The following is an 18,311-nucleotide window of genomic DNA, read 5'->3' as shown; positions in this document are numbered from 1 at the left end:
CATGAGTATTTTGTCTGTGTATATGTCTGTGTACCACATGCATGCCTGGTGCCTGCAGGAGTCAGAAGAGGGTGTTGGATCCCTGGGAACTGGATTTACAGACATTGTGATCCACTTTAACAGGTGCTTAGAACTGAACCTCTGCAAGAGCAGCAGGTGCTTTTACTGCTGAGTCACCTCTTCATCCCTCTAGTATTCCCCTTTTACAGATGACAAGACTACTGCCTAGGAATACAAAGTGATGGATGTATAAGTGGTAAAGTTAGACTTTGAATTTGAGCAACAGATTACTGTGAACTTGTTACCAGTGGTGGGGAAATAATACAAAAGTGCAGGTTCAAGGCCAAGTGTGGCAGTGCATACCTGTAATTGCAGTATTCAGGAAGTTGAGGCAGAAGGAGTAACAGTTCTAAGCTAGCCTGGAATACATAGAGAGACCCTCTCTCAGACAGACAGACCTGTGGACTCTTTGTGTCACACAGGTAAAGGACATGATGATGTATGGTGATTTAGAATCTTTCTGAGCAGTGTTCTAAGGTTTTGACTCATATCTTTTTTTTATTGTGTCCCCACATTTGTATATCAGGGGAACAGCCAGGTGGGGTTAGCTTACATATCTTAGGTTACTTGGAAGAGGCCTCAGGGAATCAGTTTGGGGCTGATTTCAAGTAAAACAGTACAGTTTAGGTAGGAACAATAGTTTTAAATAAGTTTGCCCATGAGCCTATTTCTCTAATGATTTCATTTCTATAGATTTTGTTCTGAAATGTGTAGCCAACTACTAATACGGTTATGTGTGCAAAGGAAAAGTCAGATAGATTCATCAAATTATTGTTTTACATATGCCTTCATTAGTATATTTTTAAAGAAGTACTTATCTCTGCTTTCTCAATTAGCCTAGATAATGGTACTAAAAGGTTAACCACAGAAAAATTCTGAGAATCCAAATGACTGTGTGCATTTTCTTTTAATTCTCTAGGGACATGTAAATTGAATGGGCTCAGCAATTTAGAGAATTTATTGCAAAATCACATTTATTGCAGAGAAAGCATATGAAGGCTTTTCTGCATCTTCTGGTTTATTAAATTGTTCTCCCATTGTAGTTGCTGGTTAGGGACATGGGCACCTGCAGACCCTATGTCTGTGTGAAAGTCCTGCTTTGCAGGTGTGGTGGTTATCTCCGGATGGAGTTTGCTGGTTCTGAGAGGACATGCACTGTCACTTAAGCAGCCAGAGGATGGCACAGGCTGGTGGGTATATCAAGCTGGAATCTGAAGACCATTCCCAGTTTCATTTTTTTTCTCTGACTCATGGTAAATTGTTCTTATGACTCACTTGTTCTGGCCGCCCTTGATATCACTTTAAGTTTATCCTCCTTTCCCTCTTCCTTTTCCCCCTCCTCTTCCACTTCATCATCATCATCATCATCATCATCATCATCATCATCATCATCTTCATCATCATCATCATCATCGTCATGTCTTCTGTGTCGTGGGGTTTGTGTGTAAGTGCCTGTGCTGGGAAGACAGACTGGGAAGTTCCATTCAGGACTTTTCCCAGTTCTAGATTCCTTACCTCAAGCAAATGACTTACCTCATTTCTCTATAATCTCATTTTCATGTTCTGTATTGGGAATGACTAAGGTGGAATGAGGACAGAATCAGACAATGCCTATAGAATACTTATGTCTAATAGACAAGAGGGCCTCTGTCATAAATTATTTGTCTGTTGGATTGTTCCTACTGACTCACAGAGGACTCTGATAAGATAAACACATGCAGTTTCTATTCTCTAGAAGCATGTGTATAAAAATAAATATTCATTGGCATGGCTGTCTACCAAGTCCTCATGTTCAGTAGTCAGCAGAAGCTAGTGTAGGCCTGCCTCAGGGTCACTAGTGCCACAGGGTTGAGACTGTTGTGGGCAGGTCTTGGAGTACTCTGGCCAGCTTGCACAGATAGACTTGAACTTTGCCTGTGTTGTTGAAGATACACTGTCTCTGTCCTGTGAGTGATAATTCAGGCCTTATCTAGTGACCTCTTTTCTCTTGAGTTGAGCTGGGCCCTCCCTTTGTGATGACAGAATTCTTAAGAGGCACCCGTGAGAACACAAACATCCAACACAACTGCTAGTCACAAGACAAAAGCCAAGAGCAAAAAGATCTTTTACCTCAGGATGGTATGTGTTGGGATCAGTAAGCAGGCACTTCTACGGCCAGCCCCAAGGGACCTTGAGACTCAGTGTGATGGTGGTGGGCAGCCATGAGACAGGTGGAAGAAGGATGAGGCAGAGCTGGTTAAGCATTCTTAAGGGTACCATGGAGCTTTTATCCTTCTGCTAGTATATGTACCACAGTGCTGACCACGAGAGGCATGCTATTTATATACACTTGCTGTTACCTGGATTGGTAAGGAGGACTGAAATGTCCTTGTAGAAGACCTGGAGAAGTAGCTTTGTGACCTCAGACACACTCTGAGCCTCAGGTTCCATACATGTGCAAGGAGAGTGACAGTAAGGCTAATCCATTTGGTGTTTCAAGAATTGGATGCTGTCATGATTGGCACTTTGTAACTACTTAGGATGCAAAGTGCTGTTTCCAAGCCATTATCCGGTCCCTATGATGGCGAGGTTGCTGCCTGCCCTGGTCTGCCTTGTTTGGCCATGTGGTCACATAGTCCAGGCAGGATTGACTGTTAGGTTTATTTCAAACAAAACTCATTGTCTTTGACTCATTTACCCAGACGGACAGTGATTAGTGGTTTTGCCTTAGAGGATGGGATAGTGCATACTTCTGGTGTCTTTGGCTCATTGATCACACCTCTCCAACTCAGAGTGCCTGGGTGTTCCAGGCAGGGGTCTCCTGAGATTCAGGAAACCTGGAAGCAAAGTAATTTGGCATAGATTTGCCTCTTAATTAAGGAGAGCTGAAAAGTCCTGTGTTTCACTATTCCTTCTGGATTTTGCCATTTACAGTTTGAGCAAGTTTCACCTGGATAGACTGTTTGGATTGAATTGGAGAAATGCAGTGATTGGGGAGGGGTTGGAAGGGAAAACAAATTTCCCAAAGTGCTGCCTCCTCCTGTGTTGCCCTTCCTCTGCTTTCCAAGGATATTGAGTGTAGTCACAGTGGGTTGCTGGTTTTTGTAAGGTACCTGGTCACCCGTTTCACTTGCTGAACAAGGCCCTGGTGAGACCTGGGTATACTTCATAGCCTTGTCCTTATTTCTCTGCTTTCCTGGCTTGCAGTGATTGCCAATACACTGACCCTCCTTCTCCTTAAACAGGTCTTTTTCCCGTCTCAGGACCTGCTGGACATGATTACCTTGACCTGCTTCCCTTTTATCATTTAAACTCATGTAAATATCTTCTCTTCAGGGGAGCATTCCCCCTACCAGACCCCCCATGCCTCCTTTTCCCACCTCCATTGCACTTGTCAATACTGAAGGATTCATATTTGTAAACCTGTTTTCTTCACTGGTAAGAAAGTTTCATGTGACTAGAGCTTTATAGCTGCTGCCCATCTTATCCGTAACACCTAAGTCATTGCCTGGCTGTTGCAGGAGCATGTGTTAAAGCAAGAAAAGGGATTGCAGAGGACTGGAAATGTTTCAGAGCCAGTACTCCTTGTTTGATAGTCACATGAATAAAACCCATTGAAGCCAAAGGACTTTGGATATGGTTACCTGAAGTCCTTGCTGCTGTCCAAGTCCCTTCATCACCTTTGTGCAGTGCCATGGAGACCCATTAGCAAATGCTGATCTAGTCCAGGCACCCAGTTTATCTCAGTGGTGCATCCTGCTCAGGGTTCAGGGAGCTACTTGTGGCTTTGTTGAAGATACGAATAGGCACCGCCTCAGTGGTGGCCTTCACCTAGACTTGTGGTCTTTGTCTCACCTAAATTCTGTGAAGATTGAGCCATTCTTTTTGTCAGAAACACAGGTCAGAGCACCCTCATTTTGTCTTGTGGTATTTCAGTCTATCTCTCTTGACATAATTTCACTGGATGATCACAATGAACTGTGGAAATGTTTGTCAGAGAGCTGTTATCACCCCATTTCTGAGATAAAGAAATGAGAATCAATCCAAATGAAGTGATGGGTGGGGAAGTCCAGGACAGAAATCAGTCTTTTGGTGCCTTGTCTCTTGGACTTTTAAGTGTGTGTACTGATGGCGATTTAGGTATTCTGCAGTTTCTTTTATGCTTGTTCTGTGATCTCTGTTAAGTGGCTGTGTGGCTTCAGTCTTCTTTAAAGAATAAAGATAATAATACATGTGAGAAATATATTAAGGCAGAATGATCTCTTGGAGTTGGGATTGCCTTTAGTTTCCAGGTAGAGCCATAAAGGTGCAGAGAAGGTCAGACCAGCTTTGGCAAGTTGAACCCATTGCCCAACTCTTGACTAGCCATTCCCATCTACATTTTTAGTGGAAAACTCATTTTGGGGGGTTTAATGCTAAGTTTTCAGAAATGCTTGGCTCAATTCTTTTAGGGGTTAAGTAAATATTTCTCATGGGAGAGTGGCCATCGGAATCCCTAGGGATGGTTGAACAGATAAGTAGATATTTAAGTCATAATGGTCTGCTTAATCCCAGGCCTTTCCATACCTACACAGGAGGATTTGGCACTAAGATCATTTTTTTTTTCTTAAGCAGGAATTTCACTCTATTTCTCATGATAGCAACAGCACTTCAGAAATAGGCAGTCTGTGATCAACAACCAAGTTCAGCCCATTCGTTGTTGTTTTGTGAACCATGGGCCACACATGATATTTACAGAATACTTTTTGCAATTGAAAAGTGATAGAGACCTGTCATTGGATCCCAGAGAAGTGAAGTGCCAGCCTCCCTTTACAGAATAGGCAAAGAAAATCAGATCTGCTAATTAGGCATTAAAAAAGTTGCATTTTTAATTTTGTGAGATCTTGTTTTCTCTCTTGATATTTAAGTACCAATAAAATACTGATTTTTGCCTCTTGTGCTCAGAGTCTAAACTGTTTCTTGTCTTGACCTGTAGTCAGCAGCTTGCTGACTCTTGGAGCATGTCTGCTTTATAGTGAGAAACTCCCCTTTTTACCACCAGACCACTTTCTCTTTTATGATTTCTATCAAGTGTTTAAGGTGTTTGTTGTAAATATGATACATTCTCAGTATAACATTCTAATCTGCATATAGAGTAAAAGGGGGCTGGTCTCACCCTCAGGGTTAGCGCTCAACAGTTTATAATGTGTCTTTGCCTACAGTTTGCCATTAACTAGCTGTGAAACCGCATTTTACCTTTGTAAGCCTCACATTTTCCAGCTGTATAACAGTGATAGCAACTGCACTTGCCAAGCGTGGCTGTTGTGTAGATGAAGATAATTCTTGTGAAATGCTGAGAACGTTGTTATGTGTGCACTTAATGCTTAATGAATCTGTAACTAACTTTCAATTCCCTTCTTTAAATTTATATATACAAATCAACTTATTTTCCTTTCAAAAAAGATGGGATAACCCTCTTCGCCACTCCTCTCCCCCAGACACTATACAGTTCCACAGGTGTTTTTGATCCATGCTTATTTGAGATCAGCTAAGTGCATGCTGGGCAGTAAATTATTACAGAGGGGATTTTTATGGGTGGTGGTGGCAGAAATTGCCTTCCACCTTAGAGTTTTCAACAGTGAATCTGTAGGTTGGTGTAAAAAGCACACAGAGTAAATTTCTATTTCTATTTTTCAGGTCTACAACTCAAACAAAGACAGCCAGAGTGAAGGGAGTAAGTATGTTACCCGAGTATTACTTGGGTAATTTTCTACAGTCAAAGGGGGGGGGGAGGCTTTGAGAAGTTGCCAGGTCAGGGCTGAGCCACCAGGAGGTGCCATGGGCATGCTGGGTCAGCTGGACTCTTCCCCGAACAAGATTAGCAAGACTGTAGTGACTCTTGCATTTAAACACCCTTCATGATTTCTGTGGTGTTCTTATGCATGCTTTCATGTGGTCCCAGGTCTTATTAAGATGGTAGCTCCAGTCACCACTTAAAAGTTGTTTAATACCCAGTAACCCAAGAGTCCAGTGCTGCCAGAAAGCTGCCGGCACAGTCTGCCAGCCCTGAAAAGGCAATAGCCAGGGTGGAAAATGGCTTGCTGATTCTGTTTTCTTTGTGGCTCTTTGAGAGGAAATAGTGGAAAGGGGGAGGAGATACTGTTCTTTAATGGAAGTGCCCCCAGCCTCCGCAGAACACAGCACTTTCCATCCACAGGCCAGTTCACAACCTCTTCCAAGGGCACCTGTAACTGCAAAGGCAAGGGGATTAAAAGGAACCCCTGCTGAGAAATGCTTCAACCTGATTATCTCCTTGGTGCATAAGACAGAAAGCACATTCCTTTCAGGGTGCCACAAGAGGACAAAGGAAACCTTGACTCTGGCCTCCGCTTTGCTCTAGAACATCTACTTGAGAAAGCTGAGAGGTGGCCCTGCCCAGCAGGCAGTAGTGTCAGGTCAGGGGAGCAGCACGGCGGAGTAGAGCAGAGAGTGAGCCTTCTCACTCTTCTCGGTTTGTGTGTGTGTGTTTGTGAAAGCCATTATGAAACAGATGTTTCTCTTGGAAACATTTTGCCAGAAGATTAAAACAACAAACAAACAGACACACAAGACAGTCTTTAGCCCAGGATGGCAGATGAACTTCTGACCCTTGTTCCTCCCTCTTGAGTGCTGGGGTAACAAGTGTTCACTTTGGTGCCCAGGTAAGCAGTGCTTGAACCCAGTACCTCATGGATGAGGAACAAGCACAGCATCAACTGGGCTGTATATCCTCATCCGCTGCCAGAAGATGCAGATAAAATATTAAGGGATTTGTAATGGCTAGAGTTGACAAGTTTTTATGAGAGGAAAACCAGGTTTGCTTTTGTTTTCTCTTCAAAAATCGAGTAAGGAAAACATTATAAGTAAATAGTCAAGGAAACAAAATAGTATCTCTCTTTCCCACCCTGATTTGAATAGATGGATCAGAGTGTCTGAGGCTAACTTTGGCTCAGGGATAGGGAGCAAACCTCACAGTGTAACAGTGAAGAAGCATGGGAGGATGAAGTGTAACTTAGTGATGTGGAAATGAGAGCACAGAGCTTCAGACAGACCAGCCCTGGAGACACCAACAAAGAGGCACCAACAAAGAGGGTCTTCTGGACGCTGTTTGTAGGATACAAAGCTTTCTTTGCTCACTCTCCAGAGAGTCACATTCTCAGGAAAGCTGCCATCCATCGAATAAAACTTAGGTTCACCCAGGGAAAACAACACATAGATGGTTTCTAGAATAGTGTATGAAATGGGAGCAGAAAACCTTCTCAGGGGAAATTAGGGAAGCCACCAGGATGGGAAGTATGGATACCTAGCAGGCTGAATGAACAGCTCCCCACACCTAGACCCAGGCGGGGACATAATGCTTCTTAGTAAAGACTCTAAGAGACCCCCAGATCTATGGAGACGCTATATGGAGAGTTCTCTGCCTCATGCTCACCTGCACCTGTTGACCTAATGAACCTGTTTCTGTGTGTAAGTGTCAAAAACCAGTTGAAGCATTCTTTTTGAAATTATTTTATTGGTAGGTATGCCTGTCAGTCCTGCTGGTCCACAAGCATTGCAGGCGTGTGTTCAGAAGCCTTCAAAAAGTGCCTAGCTCTTGACGTAACAGTATTTTCTAAAGTGCAGAAATGTTTAAAATGCAACACAGAAGCTAAACAATCTATCAAATGGAGCAAATTAAGGAGTAGAATGCAACTTTCAATAAAAGCAAGGGAGCATGGTAGCCAGTTTCAGTTGTCAGAATGTGTAAAGTAACCAGGAAGGGGCCTCTACAAAGAAAGGTCTGGGTTAGGTTCGCCTGTGGGTGTGACTGGAGAAAATTTAATTGGATTAATTGAGGTTGGGGAGATCCCCTCTGAATGTGGCAGCCCCAGTTTGTGGGCTAGGCCCTGGACTGAATGAAAAGAAGAAAAAGAACTGAGAGTACCACGAATGCTTTCATCCCTTGCTCTCTACTTTGTGACTGTAATGTTACTAGCTATTTCAAGTATATGGTATCTAGACTTTCCTATAATGCTAAGTATAACCTGGAATTATGAGCCAAATAAAACTTTGTTGTTTAAGTTGCTCTTATCTCAGAGTATTTTATCACAGCAACAAGGAGACAAGCTGAGACAGAAAGGCTGTGGGCATGGCACAGCCCTTGAAGGCAGAAACAAAGGATCCCTGAGCAAGCTGGCTAGTGTGGCGAGGTTAGTTGGAAAGCTCTGGATTTGTTTAATAGTCCCTACTTCAAAGGGAATTGTCAATGAATTGTAGAAGATCCAGGAATATTCCCAACTGGGCTTCTTTGTGCATGCACACACCCCACACATGCAAATGCACATACATGCAAACATACCACACACACAAATACGTGAAAAGAAGAAAAAAGGGGAACGAGGGAGATCTTCATGCAGTAGGTCATTAATTGAATTTTTAAAATAAGTGGGTGGTGGAACTATTAAAGGAAAAAACCATGGAACTCATATAGGTGTTTTTATTTTATTTTATTTATTTGTTATGTGTACAATATCTGCATGTATTCCTTCACATTAGAAGAGGGCACCAGATCTCATTATAGGTGGTTGTGAGCCACCATGTGGTTGCTGAGAATTGAACTCAGGACCTCTGGAAGAGCAGACAGTGCTCTTAACCTCTGAGCCATCTCTCCAGCCCCCTCATATAGGTGTTTGATGAGAAAATATCTTGAGCTACATTGATCATCAAATACTAAATCAGCATGGAAAGTGGCTTGCTGGGGGGATGTCCAGTTTCTAGTATGTTTCTATGTAAGCTACATTTTCTTACTGTTAAAGTATTTTACAGCAATAGCTGTTAAGTAACCACCTACTATGTGCCAGGTACTAGAGATCTATTAGATTGTTTGTTGAGAACCTTGGACTTGACTTGTAGATGAAGAAATTGAGGCTAATAGGCTTTGAGGACACAGTTTTACCCAATCTCAATGGCTGTATTCCTGAACACAAGGCAAGCTTATTCTACTTTTCTTGAACAAAGAACAGTGCAAAGAGTCCCATGTGAAGAGTACAGACACTGCTGCAACATTTTCCTCATGTTATTCACAGACTGAGGAGATCTGCTTGTGTTAGTTGTGGAATACCCCTTCACGTAGCAAGAAGGAGAGATAACGATGGGGTGAAAAATAGTGGGCACTGTTTCAGGACTGCTTCACTTTGTTTTACTGTTCACTGGCTTCCAGGCTGGCAATGGGTTAGTGGTCTGGGTTGGTGTTGCCTTCCTTTCATGCTATTAATGTCCTCTGCCATATCATGCCACTCCTGACCTCCCTCCTATTTAGACATTGAACCCAGAGCCTTGGGTATGCAAGGCTGACACTCTACCACTTGGCTCCACACCTTGATACATGCTTTTCTCTGCTGAGCAGAGTTCTGAGTGTCTGCTCATACTGCCTGCCAGTCCTCTGGGGGTCCTCTTCCCTCGAAGGCCTGTTCATGTTCTTTACCCATTTTTCTGTCACAGTTGCCATCTTTTCCTCATGTATTTGTAAAATTATTTCTCTCTGGAAGGGGAGGAGGATCTCCCCTATCATTGGACTGGGGGTTGGGCATAGGAGAAGAGGGAAGGAGGGTGGGATTGGGAGGGGAGGGGGGGAGGAGGCAGGGGGCTACAGGTAGGATACAAGGTGAATAAATGGTAATTAATAAAATAAAATAAAAAATTAAAAAGTATTTCTCTCTAGATATTAATCTTTATTCATTTTAGACAGTTTATGTTTTGTTTTTTTTTTTTGTGGTGGTGGGGATTAAACCAGGGCTTTGATGTGCTTGGTAAGCCACTGAAGTAAATTCCCAGACTAGTTTTAGACATTTAAAACACACTTTCCATCTTGTTACCTACTGGTGTTATTTATGCTGTCCTTCCTTGATGCTGGGGATTGAACCTAGGACCTTGTACATGCTAGAGAGCTGTATTCTTTATACAGTCATATCATCTTTTAAACTTTGTCTCTGCTTTCCTTTCTGGCTCCAGATTTTCAAACTGTATTTTGAAGAAGGCTCTTTTTTGACCCAATGATGTGCACTTGAATCACTTTACCATCCATCTCTCTTCCTGCTCTTTCTCCTTCCACCCTCCTTCCCTTCTTCCTTTCTCTCTTTACTGTCATTTTAGGGATTGACATAGTTACCTGTAGACTTTCATTCCTTGAGAATAGATTTGGTAACTTCCTAAAACATAAAAATTTCACTCACATTTAGGATTATGTTAATTAAATACATTGATTTTGAAGAAAATCAACACTTTTATCTGTAATCTCATCATCTTCTCTAAGAACTCTGAACACTCTCTAGCATTCAGACCGACATCCTTTCAGTTTGGTTTTCGTTTTCTGCCTAGAGGTCTTGTGTGTTCCTGGTTGAATTTCCCATGAAACACTAAAGAGCAGAAAACAATCTGCTGTGTTTGTTACTCAACAGAACGTGTTCCTTTGGTTGTTGGTAGATGTCAGAAGCACGGAGCTCTCCAGGTGCTCAGTTCCAGCTGGGCAGAGAAAGGAAAGGGGAGAGTGGAGTTCCAAGCTGGCAGAGAAAAGGAAAGGGGAGAGTGGAGTTCCAAGCTGGTAGAGAAGAACTAGGTTCCCTGCTCCCCGAGCTTCTTGTTGACAAGGCAACCACTGTAGGCATCGATGATCTAGTCTCTAGATCGCCCTTCCCGTTTACAAACAGCAGGGCTCTGCTTTAGGCCAGGACTATTCTCCTAGCCACTCTTCTTGCTAGTTGGTCAGTCTTGCTCCACAACTGACCTTTGGCTGAAGTTGTGAGATGTATTCTCCAAAGACCGAGAGAATTGCAAGCAGCCCAGGTCAGAAGTAGAAGGAGATCATGTAAATAGCATCGTTTAACACAGAGATCATGCTTTTTAGTAAGAAGGGGCAGAGAGTAAATACTTTTAGTTTGTGGAACTGTTGAGTTCCTCTGTTGTACTAGTGTGAAAGCAGCCATAGACACTATGGGAATGAATGGAGGAGTGTTGTCTAGTCAAGCTTTTTTTTTTCTTTTTTACAGAACAGGCAATGGTAACTTTTACCCATGGAGTGTAGTTTGTTAGCTCTTCACTAAATATATGGTGATTTAAAAAACAAAACAAAACAAACAGACAGACCAAAAAAAACCCTAGTCTGTTTAGAATGGCATGGGATTTTGGCAGGGGAATGGTAAGTGACATACAAACGGACACCATTTAGAGAAATGGTGTTCTGTGCATGTAGGTTTTAACTGAGCCAATGGAATTCGAGAGACATAATTGAGAAGCAGGAAAACACCAGTTGCCAGGGTCCTTTGCTCCTGCAGCTCTTGATATGTGTGGACTCTTTGCTTTGTTTTCTTTATTCAGTCAATGTGCAGCAAGTCATGGGAGACTAGAAAGAATTCCATCAGCAGCCTCTAGCACATAACCAGGTGGTTCTCATCCTGTGGGTCATGACCCCTTTGTGAGTCAAACAACCCTTTCATGGGGGTCACCTAAGACCATTGTAAAACACAGATATTTACATTGTAATTCATAACAGTAGCAAAATTACAGATATGAAGTAGCAGTGGAAATAATTTTATGGTTGGGGGTCATCACAACACAAGGAACTGTATTAAAGGTCGCAGCTTTAGGAAAGTTGAGAACCTTCAGATTCTTTACTGCTGTGGGGTCACCACATGACTCTCCATATTAGAACCATTAATCATTCCTCAAATACCTGTGCCCAGTGCTGGGTGAGCCAGGGCCACATGGCTCTAACTATTCTCAGGGTTGGACCTTTAACATGGTACACTGGCTTCCCACAGAGATTCTGGAACAAGCAGAGCTGCTTTCTGTTGTTTCTCTTATTCATGTGTTCTCATTCTTTAGGCTATCACTCAAATGATAGTCCTTAATGTTGTTTTATTAAGGCTTATCTTCATTTATGAGACAAGACTGAGACCAGGAAAGGAGATGGGCAGGGATGCATTGCCATTTCTCTGTATTTGTCTGGTTTTGTCCCTCTGATTCTCAGTTCTCTTCATCTCTGTGCCTTGGCTTCCCTTGATCTGCCAGACAGAAAAGACATTTATTCTGGAAGATCACTGTAGAAGCCTTAGTGGGATAGCATGGCCACTATTTTAAAAGGTTTTTAAAGCCATCCATATTCACTATCAAAGGTATACATTCTCATGAAAACACTAAAAGGCAGGAAAAGGGGATTCCCCCTCCCCCTTGCTTACAGTCACCTTCGGCCTTTTGCTGTTAGAACACCCACGGTAGAGAGACAGGAGAAGGCAGCCATTGGTAACAAGGATCCCTTTGGGATCAGAGCCATCCAAAGGCTGCCAGGTCTCCCCTGTTGGGTGGCTTATAAATAGAACATTTCCCCCTTTTAAACCTGAGAAGGGTGGACACATCAATGGGCACAATGCCCAGCCTCTTATGCACTGGTCCACGAGGTGATCAGCTGAGTGCTCCTTCCCCTCCAGCTTTCCATCCTGCCTGCCAGGGATGGCCTGAGACAGAGAATTCTCCATGCTTGCTCCCCTGTGCCTTCTTGGCCCTTCTTCTCCCTCTCGGTCCACGCAGGTTTTTGTGGCAATCCCTTTTGTCTTCTGAGGCTCAGAGTCAGGCAAGAGGCTGTGCAGATGCTGGCTGGCTTCCTGCATTTTGCCTTTCACTAGGAATCCTTCTATGTCATGGTCGCTGTGGCTGCATTGGGCTAGAATTACATTTAGTAAATCAGGGATGTCTCAAGAGTGTCTTAGCTATGGGCAGAGTCTGGAGAGAGTGGGGTGGGGAATATTTCTCAGATACTTTAGGTCCCCAGCTGTTTTGTGTGATGAGACCGTCTTTCAAGGACAGTATTGGCAACATGGCTCCTCAAACTTGCCAACAGGGCGTCTTGAATTTGCCCAGGCAGTCAGGAACCTTTTTGCTTATCCCGGAGACATTTCAGAAATCCATTCTTAGCTTTAGATAGACAGAGGCACCAGCATGTAATGTTGCCAAAGGCCTAATGTTCACCTTTCTCTTGTGATGTGGCTCTGTATTGACAAAGGCTACAATCTGGACTGGTAAGAACTACTTCCTGATACCCCAGGTCAGGCCTCAGGCAGGCAGCATGGTACAGGGCTTTGGATATCTCTCTAACCCTTAAATCAAGGGGTAGCTGAGGTAGAGGTTGAAAGATTGTCCCTACTGTCAACAAACCCAGGCTTTTAAGTATTATAGTTAATGACTATTGAGTTCATGCTACACATGGTACAGTGTACTAAGTGTCTGAGATACACTGTATCATTTGATAATTATTATAAGAACCGTATAAGGGAGGTAGTATTACTGATCTCATTTGCAGATATCAGAGGCATCTGTCTAGGTGCATGCATTTGGCCACTCATTCCTTTACACCTTTATCAAAGATTGCAGATTGTACTTTTTACCATGCACGTGTAAGGCTTAGCAGAGGCTGGAGGGCTTTAGTTGGGGGTAGTGTTGAGTCATGAATGGAAGTTTTCACTCTGAAATACTACATGGATTGGAATCCCAGTGCCATTTCTGTAGTGTGTAGCCTTGGGAAACTCCAGACCTCAGTTTATTTGCAGGAGGGGCTGGCTTCAGTACATACATCTTGACTTACTAGTTACACGAAATAAAACCAGGGAAGATACCCTTTGCATGTTAGTTGCTCCTGATAGGCACTATCATTAAGCATCACTATTTGCTCTTATTATCCAGTAGCATTATCTTTATCCTAAGCTTGAGACCATCGCTCAGGCTCCTTACAGTGTCTTCACAGGCATTGCCTCATTTGGTTTCCTGAAAGCCTTCATCTTAACCATGAGGAGGGTGGATAGATGAAGGCTGTACATCACGGTGTGTGGTAGCACCAGAGCTCAAATCTGAGGCTTTTGAGTCCGAATGTCATCTTTTATCTTTTTCTCTACCTTTGCAGTCTCATAATTTATTGTGACCAAAAAAAAAAAAAAGAAAAAAAAAAAAGAATCAACAGTTTCTGGGGCATCTGGAAGTAGCAGGTAGGTTTAAAAAAGAAAGAAAAGAAAAAGGCAGGACAAAGGGCCTTGATGGGCAGAGGCATTTATCCCTGTGTTTGAAAAACTTCTGTCTTCATGGATTTTTATTGGTTCCAATGTTAGTGCACTTAATAAAAGGAATCAAGGCCAGTGGACTAAGATACCCCAGGATACCAGATCCACTGGCAGGAGATGCTGGTTCTGATGATCCTGGGGCACTGGCTAAAACCTTGTTCCTCCAGTGGCACTGTCCTGAGAAGCACTCTTTCCCATGGCAGATGTGCAACCTCAGCCATGCTCCGCAGCAGCTGGCGGTGTGCTGCCTGGGCCTCCTGACACTTGCTGACACGGGCTTCTTTCAGAGGCTATCCTAGCCCTCCTTGATGCAGGCAAAGAGCTGAGAGGTTTATTCCAGGCAGGCATTGATTTCTCTTTTCCTTCCATTTATGTTCCTTTCATCACCGTATCTCTCTTTCAGCTCCCAAGAAACTGTGAAAAGGAGGGTCAGGGCCAGTGTGTTTGGAGGGGAGCAGCCAGCCGGCTAGGCTAGAATTTAGACTAGTGAGCTCTTGAGATAAGATTGTCTTATAGGGGTGTTGGAGAAGCCCCTGGCGCATTGTGACGAGATGAGGTGGATGACCTGTGATGATATCATTTAAAAAGATGACTCTGGAGGTTGGCAAAGAATAGATTCTCGGGGACAAAAGTAGAAACATGTCAGAGTTACTGCAGCAGCCCAGGAAAAGGACTCTACAGGCTTGGGTTTTGGTGTTAGCTGTAAGTATAGGAAGAAGCAGCTGGTTTCTAGGTGTGTTTTTAAGTTATTACTTACAGCTCTGGCTGGTGGATGTGGGCTCTGAAAGCAAGCAGGGATAATGTTACTGGAATAGAATGTCTCGGTGTTAGAAGATGTTGTCTACCATCTTGTCCTTTCAGCTAGTTTGAATTTAGCACCAGCTTGGGGCACGTGAGACATTCGCACAAATATGTTCCTCGTCTATCATCTTTACTGCTTATGTTCGTATGTACATATATCACCTTCACTGTCATCATTTTTATTTAAATCAATTTCTTTTTAACCTCTACTTAAGGTGTAAATATTCATGCAGTATGTTTTATGTGAAACAGATATCTAATACATACTTACGTGGGTACCTAGCTGTAAGAAATATTTGCGAAAGCATTCCATATACCAGTGACAGAAGCTCATATTGTGTATCAGTACCCGTCACTGGTGGATGCTTCCTGGCCTACCGGGAAGGCAGGAGTGTGGATGCTGAGAGTTAGCTGGGTTAGTAATCCTTTTTGTCTCTGGCCATGATAGTTTGAGGGGTTGGGTGCTTTCCAAAGTGTTCTTCCATTTACCAAAGCACGGCATCTAAGGGAGGGCTCAGGATTTGTTCTCTTGACCCTTGGGATTGGTCCTGCTACTAGAAGAGAAAGAGCAGGATCCAAATACCACCAGCTCCTCACCCTTTCTGGCTGTTGTGTGAATCCAACCAGAAAAACAGTTTAGAAGAGAATGAACTCCAGAGTCAGACTGGGTTAAAGTCATGATCCCCATTCTTGCTGACTCAGTGACCTTACAAAAAGACCTTAACTAGCTGAGCCCAAGTCTCCTGTGTGAGGAGTAAGATGAAGATGAAGATGATGTTGTAATGCGTTTACTGCACAGCCCTGAGCAGTGAAGTATGTCTTGGTAAGCAGTGTATACTGTTAGCATTGTTGTTAGCACTTAGCTTCATGAGCCTGCTTTTTCTCATCATTAAAGTTTAGCAGAGATGTTGGGAAAATCAAATCAGCTGTAGTTTATTAAGTTATTTTCTAAAACTGTAACGTATTATCCCTCATTAGTGTGAAAGCACAGCAAGCAGTTATTAGTGGGAAGAGTAGCAATATTTACCCCATGGGATTATCAGAAGAGTCACATGAATTTGGGCATAAAAACTTTCTGCTGCTGCTAAGTTTGATTGAACGTTAATAGCATCGAGTAATGTTGACGGTACTGGAAATCATCAGTTGATTGATTGATTGATTGATTGAGCCTCAAGTAAATCCCAGTTGCTATTTCACATGACCCTCATGACACTTGGTGAGTTGTCAACACTCTTCAGAGAGGAATGTGAATGGTATAGGGATGAAATACCTCATGGAAGCTAACCACTCAGCCATAGGTAGCAGAAATAAAATTTCAAGCTAGGTCTGTTTGATATTAAAGCTCTTCATTCTCTTTGAGCTCTACACTGCTTCAGTGTACGTGATTTGATAAGTGTTGGAGCTGGTTTGCGGTTTTTGAATGCATGCTGGTCAGGGAGCAGAGAAAAGTCTAGCTTTGAATATGGGGGCAGGGTTGTAGAAGGGGTCCTGGTGACTTGCTTGGAAGTATAGGAAATTCCCCAAACTGAGAGTTCATATATAGATGATTGAGAAAGATTTGCCAGTGATCGCTGGGTTTCACCAGAAGATTCTGATAGCTGCTCTCAGGGACAACAGCCCAGGGAGCTCTGGGTGCTGGGTCTTCAGATGATTTCAGAAGGGGCATGAACCTCACTGATCCTCCCTCGGAGTGTGTGGGTGTTCCCTCAGACATAGTTGTCCCCTCTGTTGTATAGTTTGACCAGCATCAGGTTTATTTTTATTTCCCTTGGACTCATTTTTTTTTTTTAAGGGAGTGGGGTCTGTGTGTCATAGTATCACTCTGTATTGATACAGGAAGGAACTGGTTAGATCAGGCCATTTAAAAAATTTTATTCTTTGTTAAAGATGAAAAAGGCCAAAGACAGGAAGCTTACATAACCCTCTAATGTCATAGGGTTTATAACTTAGAATGTAAAAAGTCATTTTGACTATGCCATTCTGCCCCTCAGCAATTCCCATGATTCAGTTGCTAATTTACCTAACTGTGAATCCAAGGTGAAAAAAGTCTCTCCTCTCTCATTTCACGTTCAGGACCATAGTGCATAGTAACAGAGATAGGGTGATGAATGAAATTAATAAGTAGAGATACTTATGAACTATTGTCTTTATGAGTGCATATTTTAATTTGGTACTTTCCATTATTTTTTCACAGAGTCACATAAATACTATAAGCTTGACAGCTGGGCCGTCTATTCTGAAAGGGGTTGATGAGATGCAATGGGCTGTTAAGCTAGGAGGGGAGATTAAGAAGGCTTTTTGGAGGACTTTATACTTAAGGAGAAATCTGTATGAACTGGGCCAACTAACTTAGGTTAGACTCATTGCTTATGCAGAATCTGGAGAATATGGTTAATGAGATGCTCAAAGGAAGCCAGTGTGGTAAGGTGCTAAGAGCTAGGGAAATGGCACTTGAGGAGGCTGAGGAAGCAAGGCTCTGCTGGTTCATGTTCAGGATTTGGGTTGCCTCCTGAATAATGGTAACACTGTAGATTGGATAAGAAAGCTATGAATAAATAAATAATAGATAAATGAGTAAGTTTTGTTATCATTGAAGCATAAGAATAAGAGTGGTAGCAGTTCCTTAAAACAAGAAATAGGCCAAAGATGCATTGGTTTGTTGTTATTTTTGAAAGCCTAAATCAATGGGTCTGGCTCATAGATGGATAGCCATAATTTTTAATGGAGTTGAGTTGCTAGGGTAGAAGGATGTGTCATCAAACGTAGTGGGTGTGTTGGCTCAGTAATGATTAATGACATAATTTTAAGAGATCATGTGCATCTTTTTTAGAGAACGAATGGATATCTTTTGTATTAGAATCAACTGGAAAAGCCAAGGTTTAGAGATGAGGAAGCTAGGTTGATGGAGTATGCCATTGATACACAGGCAATGTGGGTTTGTTTGTTTGTTTGTTTGTTTTTACAAATGGGGACAACAAGGTAGTAGAAAGATAGTAGGAAGCAAGAAGAAATTTGAAAAGGCTAGTTCAGTGGTCACTGCAGTTGCCCTGGCAGCACAGATAGCAGAGGTGAGATTGATTTGGATGAGAAGAGATAAGCTGCCACCCCCTGTATGATCTCTGGTCCCAAGCAGACAAGCAGAGCAGTAGTTTCTTTCTTTCCTTTTTTTTGGCTCTCAAAGGAAAAGAATGCACATTGGTACACAGGCTGAGTAAATAAGTAATCACGTTTTATTTCAGCCCTTAAGAAAGCAAAATTAGAATACTTCCCTCCAGAGTGGCAAACACACCAATCTGTACAAGCAGCCTCAAAAAAACTGCCTCTAGTGTCTGAAGTTACAAGCCTCGGTCTATCATTTCCCCTTCTCTTAGC

General features: G+C 42.7%; 1 protein-coding gene across 4 annotated transcripts in view; it reads left to right on the top strand.

The window, feature by feature from the left end:
- The window catches only part of Arhgap26 (Rho GTPase activating protein 26), a 387,586-nt gene that overhangs the window by 205,850 nt on the left and 163,425 nt on the right, over window positions 1–18,311 (top strand). For all 4 annotated transcript variants that reach the window (XM_021642211.2, XM_021642215.2, XM_021642212.2 and 1 more), the window contains exon 12: window positions 5,716–5,752. In XM_021642211.2, coding sequence (XP_021497886.1) covers window positions 5,716–5,752 — 37 coding nt within the window. The remainder of the gene's footprint in view (window positions 1–5,715; window positions 5,753–18,311) is intronic.

Source organism: Meriones unguiculatus, chromosome 2 (assembly GCF_030254825.1).
Source record: "Meriones unguiculatus strain TT.TT164.6M chromosome 2, Bangor_MerUng_6.1, whole genome shotgun sequence".
In the NCBI taxonomy this organism is placed as follows: domain Eukaryota; kingdom Metazoa; phylum Chordata; class Mammalia; order Rodentia; family Muridae; genus Meriones; species Meriones unguiculatus.
Note: the sequence above shows the minus strand (reverse complement) of the source record. Positions and strands in the feature narration are given on the sequence as shown.